This window comes from Azolla caroliniana, unplaced genomic scaffold, assembly GCF_043228905.1.
Source record: "Azolla caroliniana isolate FFs.n. ecotype wild unplaced genomic scaffold, voAzoCaro1.0.p SCAF_20, whole genome shotgun sequence".
In the NCBI taxonomy this organism is placed as follows: Eukaryota; Viridiplantae; Streptophyta; class Polypodiopsida; order Salviniales; family Salviniaceae; genus Azolla; species Azolla caroliniana.
In genome coordinates, this window is record NW_028230455.1 from 14,979,716 (window position 1) to 14,994,195 (window position 14,480).

General features: G+C 36.1%; 2 protein-coding genes across 2 annotated transcripts; both read left to right on the forward strand.

Moving 5' to 3' along the window:
* The first annotated feature begins 2,777 nt into the window (after positions 1-2,777).
* Positions 2,778-5,961, forward strand: LOC147851199 (putative leucine-rich repeat receptor-like serine/threonine-protein kinase At2g04300). Its single transcript, XM_087335975.1, has 5 exons — positions 2,778-3,376; positions 3,466-3,989; positions 4,078-4,222; positions 4,360-4,431; positions 5,883-5,961. Exons 1-5 carry the CDS (start codon positions 2,820-2,822, stop codon positions 5,959-5,961), a joined length of 1,377 nt encoding a protein of 458 aa, XP_087192101.1. The 5' UTR covers positions 2,778-2,819.
* Positions 5,962-6,277: 316 nt separating this feature from the next.
* Positions 6,278-13,108, forward strand: LOC147851200 (putative LRR receptor-like serine/threonine-protein kinase At1g67720). Its single transcript, XM_087335977.1, has 10 exons — positions 6,278-6,321; positions 7,115-7,186; positions 7,424-7,495; positions 8,279-8,502; positions 8,642-8,889; positions 11,594-11,717; positions 12,083-12,148; positions 12,231-12,411; positions 12,586-12,721; positions 12,807-13,108. Exons 1-10 carry the CDS (start codon positions 6,278-6,280, stop codon positions 13,059-13,061), a joined length of 1,422 nt encoding a protein of 473 aa, XP_087192103.1. The 3' UTR covers positions 13,062-13,108.
* The last annotated feature ends 1,372 nt before the right edge of the window (positions 13,109-14,480 follow it).

Genomic DNA, 14,480 nt, shown 5'->3' on the forward strand with positions numbered 1-14,480 from the left:
CCATGGCCTACGTCCAAAGGGATGGGATAAACGGACCTACAATATACACCGTTTGTAGTGAGCTATGTGAAGCCATAAAAATAGAAGACCACCAGAGAAGTTTTTTCCTTACATATAAATGTCCAAGCTCGATGAGGAACAATAGGGATGGGTACCGAAATTTAGATTTATATGCAAAATAAAGTTGTCAGTGCATAACAATCTATGAGATAAATACGCAAGTCTTTGTCTTCGACGTACAAGTACATACTATGGTCTAAAATGTACTATATTCAATATAGAGCCAAATCACGAATTTCTAAGCCAGATTGTAATCTTCTATACATTTCTTGAGATCGAAAAGTCAATGCTTCCCCATTGTGCTTTACCATGTAATGCCTACTCTTTCACAATGTAATTATATTCTATTCGTTCCTCAATATAATTTGCTTTAGTAGAACTATTCTTTTTATGTTCAATTGGGTTTTATTTTCCCAAAGTGAATTCTACCTTAATTTTTGGTAGATCACAGCATAAAATATGTTCAGATTGTTAATTGTCATGATCATGGGGAAATAATATTATACTAATAATATGCTTGTTTTCTGAATATGACATGAAATGAATTTAGGTTTAATTATGATGATATTTGAGAATACTAGCCATGCTTTTGTTTGGCATTTGTATTGTGAAGCTTTTGCTTGGATTTGTTTACACTCTTTTTAAGGAGGTTTTGCGCAATAATTCATATAACACAAAATTCTAGTAAAAAGAAGAAGAACATAATTAATCTAATGGATGTCACTTGCAAATCCAAGGATTTTTAGACTTAATTGTATAACGATTCATTAACGTTTTAATTTATAGACCAATTGCACACAAGAACTTAATCAATAGCTTCTATTATCAATAGTTAATTAGAATTTACGCAACATTTATTTATGCATTGATATTAGAAGGATTCCGCATACATCCCAACAACTTAACATTGTTTGATGCAAGAGTAGTTCAATACTACCCATTAAACAAAATGTTTTTGACATGTTTCTCTCCTACACTAATTCTTTTGCAAAAAAACTTTGATGTAGTTGTGTCATGACCGAAGGCTCAATTAGCAAGCCCATTGTTGCTGAACCTCACCATAAAGTGATAGTTTAATTGTTTGTATTGTTTTAGCCACATTTCCACGATTGATGTTATAAAATCATATGTTGCTCTTGTAGGATGAAAGTGGATGTAGGAGTGAACGTTGGAACGATCAATGTCATGAATGCAATGAAGGAAGCTTTCTTGTCCACTGCGAAAGAACGATCAAACCCTAAAATTTTGGACATGCTAGTAATCAATATATTGTGGGTATTTTTTGAAAAACCTTTATGCATGGGGCGCCTGTTTTTGTTTTACGACCTATTTTGTACCTTTTTTTGACGGATAGTTCTTAAAATGCGACATATTACCTGTTCATAATGACCCGGCATTTTTATGAAAAGCATTCATAGTACATGTAAGTTGCATTATATACATGAGCTTGCTTTTTATGGTTTGTTTTGCATTATTTGTCAAACTTCTTATAGAAATTCTACAAGAAGTGTGACAATGCTTACAAAATAGTTGATTATTTGTCAAACTTCTTATAGTTGAAGAAAAAAGATTTAGATTTTTTTGAAAAAAGATTTTTTTTTGTAAACTTTTGGGTTCATAGATTGGTATAATGTGGTAGGTTTATTCTTCAACGTGTAAATATATTTTCAAGAGATAATATAAAAAAAGAGAGGCAAGGGGGGGGGAGGGGAGATAGAGATCGCAAATATTGCACCTTGGGTGGATTGGCAGTTACAGAATGGTGCCCGCTTGTTACAAGTCACTACAAATATATTGTATCATAATTGGTTATCACCTAAAGCAGAAAAAGTATGGAATGTATGTAGGTCAAATGCAAGGTGGTGGAAAATATTACAATGTAGTTGGCATCCCCATCAACCATTTCGTGCAAAGGTATTCATATGGAGACTCATGATTGTTTGGCTGCCAATAGCTTTACCCTCAAAGAGATGAGGACTAGGGTAAGGCACTTGTTTCTTTTGCACCATTCCATCATTGGAGGGCAGTACACATAGGTTCATTACATGTCCTATCGCATCATTACATGTCCTATAGCATGTACCATTTGGTCCATTAGAGATCTAAGTGCAGTTTGACTAATAAACTGGAAAGATGCTTTATATATCTTATGTGAGTTGGGCTCCTTCCTTCCATATTTTATATAGGAACGAGCATGTGGATTGCTTGACCACATCGAATCCATACAGTTGCCACTCAGCACGTTCTATAATGATTAATTAGTTCTTTTGAATTTCTTTTAATGTTTGACTTACAGTTTTGATGTGGCAATTCTTCCTTTGATGTGGCAATTCTTCCTTTTCCTTTCTTCGTTGCATCGTTCATCCACCTACTATGATTTATTATTCCCCTTATAAATGAATGAAAAGTCCAAGCTAGATTTATAGACCCTACTATATATAATCACTCTTCGAATGCCACTTACCTTGTACCCCATAGATCGCACTAACCCTCCAATACCACAATGGCGGCGGCGCTTTCTTGTCGTGTGTGGATCATGAATATCCTCCCCTTTCCGTACTTCATTCTGGGCATCACACTTCTCCAGATACTCCCCTCCACCCTGGCTCAAGAATCCGGTGGGTGCCTTTGTTTTTTTTGGTATGTAGGAGCTGATGTGATTAATATCGTAATATGCTGAAAATTGCTTGATTTCGCTAGGGTTTTTGAGCATCAATTGTGGGTCCTCGGCCACAGACAACTACGTCAACCCTTCCACTATGATCCAATGGCAGCCAGATGCCGTGATTTGGCCAGAAATCGGAGATTGGTCCGCCACCGCTAGCGTGAGCCCGCCTGCATCCATGGCAGACCAGACCCAATATGCCACTCTGCGCTATTTCCCCACTACTAGTAAGGCCCTGAATCAGAGCAAGTTCTGCTACACCCTAGATGCCGTTGCCGGCAGCTATTACTTGATTCGTGCCTCCTTCTGGTTGGGCCTGAAGCAGTTGTACCCAACGCGCGCGAGCGGGCAGATCAGGTTCCGTGTGATAGTGGACAGTTATGAAGGCGTAGAGATTGTGATTAATGTACCTCAGAGAAATCCGTGGTTCGAAGAGATGTACGTCGGTGCGCAGAGTGGAAGGTCGAGCGTGTCTGTATGTCTTTCCACAGCATCCGACAGCAGTGACGTCCCGTTCATAAACTCTCTGGAGTTGCGTCCTCTGCCGTCCACAATGAAACCCGTAGAAATGATGAAGAGTACAAATTATGCGCTACGCACTGTCTGGCGAGAGGACTCGGGTGCCTTGTCTACAGTTCCGCCGATCTTAAGGTGAGTAGTAGTTATCTGAAATCATACACTGGGATAAGCAGCTGGGAAGATTAATTCACCCCTCCCATCCTATTTCATGTGCTCTCCAGGTATCCCAATGATACCATTGATAGGTTCTGGTGGAGATTCAATTCTGGTGTAAACACATTCTGGACTATTGACCCGGTGGATAACAGGACTTCTTATGATTTTCCTCCAGTGGCGGTGATGCAAACCAATTTCATCAACAACACTATCATCTTGAACCCAAGTACTCAAGCATCATCATCCGATGTGTTGACGGCTAGCACACTCTACGGAAGCCACTACTATTTCATGGTATTATGGTTTGTCGAGTTCAATCCAAATGTTAACACCTCTGGACAGAGAGTGTTCAATGTCGCCATCAATGGGAAAGACTTTACCAACAATATCGACATCTACCGAACTGTTGGCGCCAAAGCAGCTCTTGAGCTCTACAGCCCGACAGATAGGCCATTGGGGCCTTATGTAGACCAATTCGTAATTCAGTTTAAGCCTTCGTCCACCTCTGATTACAATCCTAGCTTGGCCGCAGCCGAGATCTTGCAGCTGTTCGACAACCCCATGAACACCACCACCTCCTCGTCTGACAGTACGTCACACTATTCCAATGAATTCCGCTCCCTAAACAAAATGCCACTCGTCAATAACTTCTTCATTGTGCATATAATTTGATGTAGTTCTCGCTATACAAGATTTGATCACAAGCAGCCTGCCAGCTTTACAAAGATTTATTGGGGACCCATGCTTACCGCTGCCATACAAGTACCCGTGGATCAATTGTGATAATTCGAACCAAAATCTACCGGCTAGAGTAACATCTATGTGCGTCTGATCAGTTATAAACATCTATGTGCATATGTACATGCCGATTGCAAGCCATCCTCTTTGATAGTGATACAAAAATGTGTTTATTAACTTCAGATTGATGTTCTAATTTGTTTGATATATAATTCATGCAGCTCCTTACCTGGCTATAGTCTAGTGGGGACGCTTGCAAGCAGCATCAGCAACTTGGATCAACTTGTCACACTGTAAGACCAGTTTATTTCTGATGATAGCACGTTAATTGATATTAGTAACATAATCATTTCACTGACGACACTTTTTTGACTACTAGTATCAACGTCGGCATCATATATTACATCACCGCCAGTGTAAAATCATGGCTTCATCAAGTTTTCATTAAACTTGCACTGAAAAGTTACCACCAGAATTGGAAGACAATGAGGATCGAAACCAGTATATGTGTAGAGCACATCATTATGAAGTTATGCATGTGCACGTGAAATGTGAGTGGAACCACCGAGGAGCTGGACCTCAAAGCATGTAGAGTTGAGTCTTCAATGTACAATGTTTGAGGATGTCCTTGTTTTTCAAGTTTTGTCGCTTCCCTGACTTTCTCTTTGTTTCGTTAATCCCATCGTTATCCTTGATATCATCAACGTGAAATATTCGTTGGTTGTTCTTTCACATTGGCTTCAACAACCATGTAGTGTAAAATGCTGGTCCATGTGCAGTGTGAGGAGACCCTTCTAACCTCTTTGTTGAACTCGTTGTGTGAATACCTTTCTCATGTAGTTAGTGCACAAAGACCGAGACAAACACTCCAAGAAGGCGAACACTCGCTAGTCCGTTGTCGCATTAGTCTTCTCACTCTCCCACTCTGCCGTGATGGTTTGGGAGCATTAGCACACGAGATGAGTCTCAATACATTTGAGTAGCACAATGCACAAGATTAAGGCAAGATGACCTCACATTTAGACCTAGACACTAATTTATACAAGAAATCTCTTTATAAGGTAGAGTTTATCAACCACTACCCAAATGACAACATGGCGCCTTTTCAGGTGAGAGGAAAGGCTAACAGTAAAATCCCTAGATATGCTTCCCTATTGATTGTTGGCAATGTGTAAGGGATGTAGAAGTCTTGCAACTTTAAGTTACATGGCTTTGTTTTCTTGACATTTGTGGCATTGAGTCACATAATTTTGTATGACGAGACACATCAGAACCCAATAGAAATGACTAGAGGTGAGAACGAATGTGTGATGTATTCCATAGTGCCCGGCTATTTTCTTTTTTACCTGAAGCAAATCTGGAACATAAAGCTTCCCATTATGGTGGAGCATATCATTACCAATGTGGAAGGATCACTTCCAAGATGAGGTCATTTCTGTTGAAGTCTTAGTTCTTCTCTCGTGTTTAACAAATATTGCGATCAAGATACTTTCTTTAAAGGTGACCATAAAGATTGAATGTGATGCCCATTGTACCTTACGACCCAAAAATCCTTGTTGGTCACAAAACAAATTTTCAAGGGCTCTTGGTCCATCGCTACCACAAAATGTTTTAAGTAAAGATTGTGGTACCATGACATCAATACGTGGATAATTGCAAATAATTGTTTTCCTTGAATAGTTACTTACACTAAGTACGATCAATTTTCTTACTCTCAAATGCTATAGGTTTACCATGATTCTAGATATGAAACACCACCTATAGCAAATCACTTGCATCGATTTCAACCTGAAAAGGTTTGGAAAGATCTAGTAAAAGATTGACCATATGGTTGCACATTCTTATCGGAAAGTGGCACCATGTCTTGGAGTAGCAAAACCAACTTGTAATGGCTCTATTGAGCACATAGACAATGTATAGGGATGTGTTCATCACCATCGGTTCAAGTGGATCTTGTAAGAATTCCACATCTAGATCAACAATCTAGGTTGACTATTTTGTAACAATCTTAGTAATATACGATTGGCAAGGAAACTAGTTTTACAAGGGCAGAAGAAGCGCAGTAAGGTGCATGACCAATATATGTAGAACTATCATCAAATTATAGAGATAAATTTAATTAAGTGTTTAGAATAGACAATGGCAATTAACCAACCATTACTAAATTTGCCAATCTTGGGACGGTGTGCAAACATAAAAAAAGGACAACGCAAGCTTGTCAATCACTTCATAGTCAACACACTTAAGCATTACAGGTAGTTATATGATATGAAGCTCAACACACTCACAAACTCCTATGCCATAATATTTCAACTTCCCTATCATACATATTATATATATATATAATGTCATGGATATTCCATTTCTTACAAAATGATAATAGTAAATGGGTTGTAATATAATATCTACTAAGATGGTTGTCGCTTTATATAAATCACCCCTTTCTTGTGTTATGTATTGATTCATTGTAAATTCTTATTATAAATATAAATGCATGTCTCTAGTGTGTGTGAGTTAATATCTCTCTAGGCTTAAGTCTCACACATATAACATATGACCACACACACATTTTACACATTTGTATTCCATCACATGGGAACTAGCATCTTGTTCTCCAAATCATGTATAAGAGCTCTCCCTCTCACTTTGGAAAGCTCTAGAAGCATAACGCCAATAGCATTTGCACTCTCTAATCGCACACTTCTTAACTCCAAGCCCTTATAAGTTCCTCATGCAAATGCATATAATTTGGCTTCGAGGGTTCAGACTAGTAAAATCTAAGTTTCCTTTCTCTCTTCTATATCTTATTTACTTTAGAAATAAAACTAGGCAACAACCATTTTCATGAAGTGGAATCCATGACACACATTTATATCTATTAACACTAACAGAATCTTTGAGAATTATTTTCTAAATTTAATGAAGTAAATTGTGACTTATTAATTTCATGTGATTACCCCATCAAATATATTGTAGGGATTTAAGCAATAACTCTTTGACTGGTGAAATACCTGATTCATTGTCAAATTTGCCGAAGCTAACATACCTGTAAGTATCTCAATGTTGAGTTTCTCTATCGAAATGTTAATTTATATTGCCTTTATCTATTTAAGGTTCTATTTACTTCTATGAATTGTAGCTTAATATATTACAACTTTTTAAATCAATTTGTAATAACTTTGCAAACAACAGAATAATGATTTACATTCTAATTAATCTACAAAAGTCTTTGTTTACTATTATGAACCACTTAATATATTGCAATGTTTTAAAATGATTTTCTAGTAATTTAGCAAACAACAACTTTTCTGGAGTAATACCACCAACACTACTACAAAAACAAGGACTTGATTTCAGGTATGTTGAATTTTAAGATTTATGCAAGCCAAAGAGAATATTGTGTTATTACACATAAACATGGAAAATGCTAACTTACATTTATGCTTCTCATCTATATTATACAAAATCTAATTGTAAACAAAAATAAGATGTCACTAGTGAATATGCATAGTGAAACATGGTGACTCCTAAGGTGACGGAACCGAAGTATTGTAACTTATTGACAATTTGGTAAACTCGCTATGTTGTCATGTGTATATAAATCTATCAGAAGTGAAATTGTAGTTGTAAGTATTGCCACAATCAAATATTCATACAAATCATACATATTGATATAATCAAGCAAAATAGAGAAAAAAATCAAACAAATTCCTATCCTATATACACTTTCAAGGTGAAACAAAAGTTTCTCTTGATATGCCTTGCAAGATAAAATGACGTAAAACATAAAGCACTAAAAGAACTTCTTTTATTCAGCCTTGTACGTATTATACTTGCAAGTAGTTTTGGAGAAATTTGCAAGTAGATTTAAATTTCAATGGAGTTTTGAATGACACTATGTGTCCAAAAACATTGGAAATTATACGTTAAATTAGACTACAAGGTAATAAGTATTAGATTAGAATGTAATCAAATTATATTTATGATTGTATTAAAGATGGAAATGTTGGAAATTGGGATGACCCAATTTTAGTACGTCACAATTTATATAGAAGAGGACATTCATTTTGAGATGGTCATGTTTGCTCTAAAAAAGACAAAGGAAAGCATTAACGTTTAGCTCGAAATTTGGGTTTTCAGATACTATGGAAATCCAAATTTAAATGCACCAGTAGGGAAGAAGACGAACATTGGTTTGATTATCGGAGCCACTATTGGTGCAATACTATTTATTATTTTGACAGCAACAATTCTCTACATTGTGGTGTGGAGAAAGATTCGAACAAAGAAGTCAAATGAAAAACAATTAGTACAACCTCCAATTATTCATGTCCCATCTACACCTGCTTATCAAGATCCTAGTGGTATATTGCTTAATTGTCCTCAAGAGAATGTAATTCATTCATTGACAGCAATGCTTCGTTTGCGTTTTATTTTATGCTTACAATTAATCCTAAAAAAACATTTCCAAAAGAAACTAATATCATTCAATTTTATCTACAGTTAATGTTAAGAAAGAAGAACTTTTTAAAGCGACTAATGTTAAGAAAGAGGAGCTTATTAAAGCGACTAATGTTGCAAAAGAATTTACATTTGAGGAGATCAAAATTGCGACAAATAACTTCTCCAAACTCCTTGGTCGAGGTGGATTCGGTTTGGTATATAAAGGATATCTTTCGGTTGGTTTAGATGTAGCCATTAAAATATTATCTGACACCTCAAACCAGGGACCACAAGAATTTCTCAATGAGGTATTTAATCTCTTTTTAATTATATGTATCTACTTTCTTATGTGGAGTCCAATAGGGGCACCATCATCACGAAGCAGCAGTCATCTTAGCTTGGTTTTATTGCTATGTGTTTTCTATTGTTTCTGTTTGTTCTGTCCACTTAGTGAGACGAAGACTATTGTCAAGGTTGTGGCCTTGAGTTTTTGGTATTCCTCTAGAGTTATTTAGAGAGATTGTTGACTACTTGTACACTCACAGATAGTGAAATTTTGGTACCCAAAGGGTCCTGTGCTTTTTCCCGATTAGGGTTTTCCATGTTAAAATCTTGTGTGCTCTGCCTTCCTTTTATTACATTTCTTCCTAACCCAAATCACATCATGCTCAGTTTCTAACTAGGTTCGAATGGAGGCGAAAAATAGTATGTTTTAGGGGATGATTATATTGAACTCCAATAATTATTCTAACTAGAAAATTGTAAAAGTATACGTGCGAAAACTTATGCGAAACACAGAATACACATTCCGTTATTTGGAAGTATAACAATTTGATAAACACAGAGTAAGGGTGAGAGGGAGATAGAGGGACCAACCAACAAAACTTAGATTCAAAATAATCAACCATTTGTACATACGATTGTGTTTAGTGAGCACTTTTATACAAGCCCTGACAACGGGCTGACAAAAGTACTATTCGTACTTTAATGCTCATGATTGAGCCTGACACTAACTCTGCCTATAGTATTCCTATTTACTAAAATAGAATATAGACCCCTAATGGCCTATCGAATTCCATTTGACTCGGCCAGCCGATTCAGCCCAGCACCTGATTCGGCTTTCGTCTTATTCAACTCATTAGGGCCTAGCCGATCGATTGTCTTCCAATCTGGCTCTCGGCTTCTTTAGCCGATTCACCCCATGTTGAGCTTGTCACTCAACGTGCCCATCAAGCTCAACTTGAGGTTTGTTCCTCATGTTAGCATCTGCCGGTTCTTGCACTTGGCATTTCCTAGTGTCTTAACGCCTTGCTCACGCTCCTCGTCCAGTCCAGTATCGTATCCCATGACCCCTCTGGTCCAATGCTCCTCAACCCATCCGGTTCTGCGCTCCTCAACTTGCATAGTCGGCTCATCTGCTCTTTAGGCCCTTTGACGCTCCCTCGTTATCGCGGCATTGGCACCCCTCAACCCATCAGTTCCTCCTTGTCAACGTCAGTTTCAACTGCCTCCTTGTCCGCTTGGCCGACATCCGATTCGGCTTGTCTGAATCATCCCTTTCGATCTAATCAACCTTTCTCCGATTTGTTCATGCTCTTGTCCAAATTGGTTGTCTCCAATTCGTCTCCTTCAGGCCCTTGACCACATCCGACCATCTCCTAGTCCTGGCCTTTATCTTCAAGTTGGCTCTACCCCTCTTGGCTCTACCACCTACCTTTCCTTTCTCAGTTCTGTCTCCCTCTTGTTCGGATGGCTCTGACTTCTGCTCTCCCTTTTGGCTGCCCTTCATGCATCTGGCTAGTCTATACTTAGTCCATGTCCTTCCACTTGTCTTCTTGTTCGTCTTGTCCTTCGCTTCATCAGTCGATCTAGACGTTCTGACTCCTTCAGTCATCTTGAAATCGAATTCCACTTCGGATTCATCTTTTCGGACTACTTCATCTCTCTCCCTCTCCCTCTCGCTTCTCCCCCTCTCGCTTCTCCCCCTCAAGTTCGGCATGTCGAGGTGCTGTATACCAAGCATTCTCTCGATTTGAGGTGCTATATACCAAGCGAGTTGTTTGTTGAAGATGTTGGCCACCTGTCGATTAGTCGAAACATATCGCAGTTCCACTTTACTTGAGAGAACTCGCTCACGGAAAAAATGATAATGCAAGTCAATGTGCTTGGTCCGGGCATGGAAAATAGGGTTCTTCGCAAGTTGGATTCTCCTAAGGTTATAGTAGTACATCATTGCCGGTTTAGACACCTCCACATTCAAATCCTTCAAGCGCCTCATAAGCCAACAAAAGGAAGGGTGTGGGTACCACTCTAGTTGTTGAACTCCAATCCACCAGCCCTTGGACTTATGCCAATTTATCTTGGTCCCTTAAACTCTCCAAAAGCTGTTAATTAGATTTTCACATCTGCAAAGGTTTTCTTGCATCCCATTAACAAACCACATTGTATCATTGGCAAAGGCTGATATAATCAACTCTTTATCATGCCTTAGAATCTACATGCCATTACTCCAGGGATCAACAGCTTGTAAACTTGTTGAAAGAGATTCTGTGTATAAAATGAACAAGTACGCGGCAAGTAGGCATCCTTGCCTTAATGAACGAGTTATTTCAAAACTTGGTCCCATATTTCCAACAATTAGTACATAGCTCCTTGCAGATTTAGTTTTATCTCTTATTGGATTGTACTTCATTCTTGTCACCATGACTAACATTATACAAATGTGTAGCTACACTAGCTTTATTTCACATTATCACATTATTTATAATCATGACCTACATTGGATATATGTCTACAAAATTTACTTTATGATCAACATTGCATACAGGTGTGCATACATTTACTTTATTGAACACATTATTTACCATCATGACCAACATTGAATATATGTCCACTAAATTAACTTTATTTTTCAAAATATTATCAAGAAATAGATTCAAAAACTAAACACTCACAATTCAAAACTTTAGTAGATTCTATTGTTTGAAATGTTTCTTTATTTTTAAATTTTAGGTTACTCTTTTGTCTCGTGTTCACCACAAGAACCTTGTCGGATTTGTGGGATATTCCATCGAGAAATCACTCATATTGGTTTATGAATTTATGTCAAATGGTTCCTTATATGATGCCCTATCGAGTAAGATAATTTATAAGTTATTTGTATTTCTATACATTTGTCCTACGGTTTAGTCTAAAACCCTTTAATTTGAAAATTATGTTGAGATTTAATCTACTACCCTCACAATGTACCTAGGCATAATAAGTGCACATATTGAATTGATAAAAATTCAGTTCCTTAATTCAATAATATTAGGATGTTTTAGAATGTTAATGATTTATGATAAAAGAAATGTTCATAACATTATAAGAATATCTAAAATTCACTTGATTGTATGTATGCACATATAACAAGGAATAATAGTATGATATGTGGCTTAATCGCTCAATATCTTAATTAAGGCTCCATCTACATTTGTCATTTGCTTCTTTAACGGTCAAAAGGAAGAAAAACATCAACGAAATTTTCATGGAATCAAAGATTACAAATTTTATTTGATGCTGCACAAGGTAATAAATTTTTAAATATTATATTAGTTTTACACTGAATATGTTTCCATATTATTGCACTGAAATATTTTTTCGAATGTAGGACTTTCATATCTACACCATGGATGTAACGTCATTCATAGAGATGTGAAAAGTAGCAATATTTTATTATCTCAAAATCTAGAAGGGAAGATGTCCGATTTTGGAATATCAAGGATCACCCACAATGATAGAAATCCTACAGCAACAAGTGTGGTTGGTAGTACGGGATACCTAGATCCAACGTAAGTTTCTATGTTCTTAAATCTTATAATATCCATATTGGACATTTAGACATCATTCATGAGCCTATTTAGATGAAATTTCCTTATACCATTTAAGATGCTAGCAATGTCCTACTTCCATAGCATCAAGGTTTTTTTGCTAAATTTTATAATTGATACTATTTATTTCCTTAGGTATGCATACACATCAATATTGACCGAAAAGGTTGATATATATAGCTTTGGTGTGGTTCTTCTAGAAGCTATATGTGGACTACCTCCCATTATAAAAGATAAAACCCAAAATATTGACATCCACATTGTTCAATGGGTATGATAGCTAAAACTCAAGTAATTATGCTATAATTACATATATAAATTGTGTAAATTATATGTTAAAATGTTCTTTTGCATAGGTAAAACCCTCTTATGAAAATGGAACGATTGAAGAAGTTGTTGATGAACGACTTGATAATGAATATAACGTGTCGTCAATATGGAAAGTAGTAGAGATCGCAATGGCTTGTGTCCAGATTGAAGCAGGGAAAAGACCTACAATGGTTGATATTTGTAATGACTTGACTGAAGCTATAAGAATGGGAGAGAATTATGAATTCTCATCTAACGTCACTGGAGAAACTCTATCATATTCAAATGTGCAACCTCGATGAGGATTATGCACAAAAGTAGCAAGTTTGCTATATATACATGCATATAATCAATCAACACATAAAAATTGTCTTTTTAGTATTACTTCTTACTAGTAATGTTGTTTTGCACTTCAACTAATAAAACTATCTATGATTGAGAGCAAATTTCTAGTGTTTTATCTGATATAAAAACATGTGATCAACATTATATAATACATGCTTCGATTGATTGTATTAAATTAAGTAAGATCATAAATATACAAGAATCAATTTATTAAGCTTGACTTATGTGATATGTATATAGATTGTATCGATATCATTGTTTCAAATTATGTTATAGTATTTGATGTCTTCTTGAGAGTACATATACATGCATCAACAATATAATATCCACCAGTTAATGAATCTTCTACTTAAATGGATGGGTTTTCAAGCTAAAATTCACGACGAAAAAATGAGGAGTTTTTGTTAATAATGCTCAAAACCCCTATATTAGCATTTAGAAAGACTCTTAATCATAGTACGTAAAATTCGTGTTATTTGCCATAACGTTCATTTTCATACGTTGTAAAACGAATGCAAATGTTATTCAAACATTCATGTGTTTTTTTAAAAGTTTTTTTTCCCTTTTAAAATTTTTTCTATTGTTCTTTTAGTTTTTTTCCCCTTTTCCTCTACACATCAACGCTACGCTAAGACCCTCTCCTCTCCCATCCAGCCTTGAACGATTTGTTGCTTGAGCCTTGCATAGTGCATACTAGTGATTGCATATCTTCTCCCGCCATTAATTTCTGCATACCAACGAGATACCAAGTTGCCCTCCTCTCCCATTCAGGTATGTTTAGGGTTAATAATAGGGTTTAAAGTTTAAAGTTTTAAATTTTAGGTCATAATACATAGTATGTAGTACATAAATTTCTATAATTTTTCTATAGTTTTTGTAATTTTTTATTATTTTTAAAATTTTTAAATTTTTTTTGTAATTATTGTAATTTCTTTGCCATTTTTTAAATTTTTCTATAATTTCTTTGTAATTGCTCTATAATTTCGGTAAGTTTTCTGTAATTGATGAGATTGCCCAAGATGAGGATGATGATTTTGAAGATGATGATATCAACTTAAATGAAATCCTAAATTGTCAATAATATGCACAATAGATTTATGGAAACTTTATCTAGGTTGTTAATAATTAGGTAATTAACTAGGGTTAATTAGTATCTAATTATGTGAGTAGTTAATAAGCAGAAGATTATGTGATATGTGTGCATATGTGTGTGAGACTAATAGAGAGAGAAGTTACACTTATGAACAATACTATAAATGGGGGATGATTAACAAGAGTGTAGCTAAAGACCTTACCTCGCTATATTAATTAGCATCATCAAATACACAAATACCCACAATGAGGTATATATATACATCTCATGTGCAAAGTTGCAC

What these genes read in the sequence shown, in the direction of transcription:
- LOC147851199 (XM_087335975.1), top strand. Translation starts at nt 2,820, where the DNA reads ATGATCCAATGGCAGCCAGATGCCGTGATTTGGCCAGAAATCGGAGAT. An exon ending in CACCACCTCCTCGTCTGACA is followed by an intron (nt 3,990 to 4,077) that starts GTACGTCACACT and finishes AATTTGATGTAG; the next exon opens with TTCTCGCTATACAAGATTTG. An exon ending in TTGGATCAACTTGTCACACT is followed by an intron (nt 4,432 to 5,882) that starts GTAAGACCAGTT and finishes CCATGATTCTAG; the next exon opens with ATATGAAACACCACCTATAG.
- LOC147851200 (XM_087335977.1), top strand. Translation starts at nt 6,278, where the DNA reads ATGGCAATTAACCAACCATTACTAAATTTGCCAATCTTGGGACG. An exon ending in AAACAAGGACTTGATTTCAG is followed by an intron (nt 7,496 to 8,278) that starts GTATGTTGAATT and finishes TTGGGTTTTCAG; the next exon opens with ATACTATGGAAATCCAAATT. An exon ending in ACGGGATACCTAGATCCAAC is followed by an intron (nt 12,412 to 12,585) that starts GTAAGTTTCTAT and finishes TTATTTCCTTAG; the next exon opens with GTATGCATACACATCAATAT.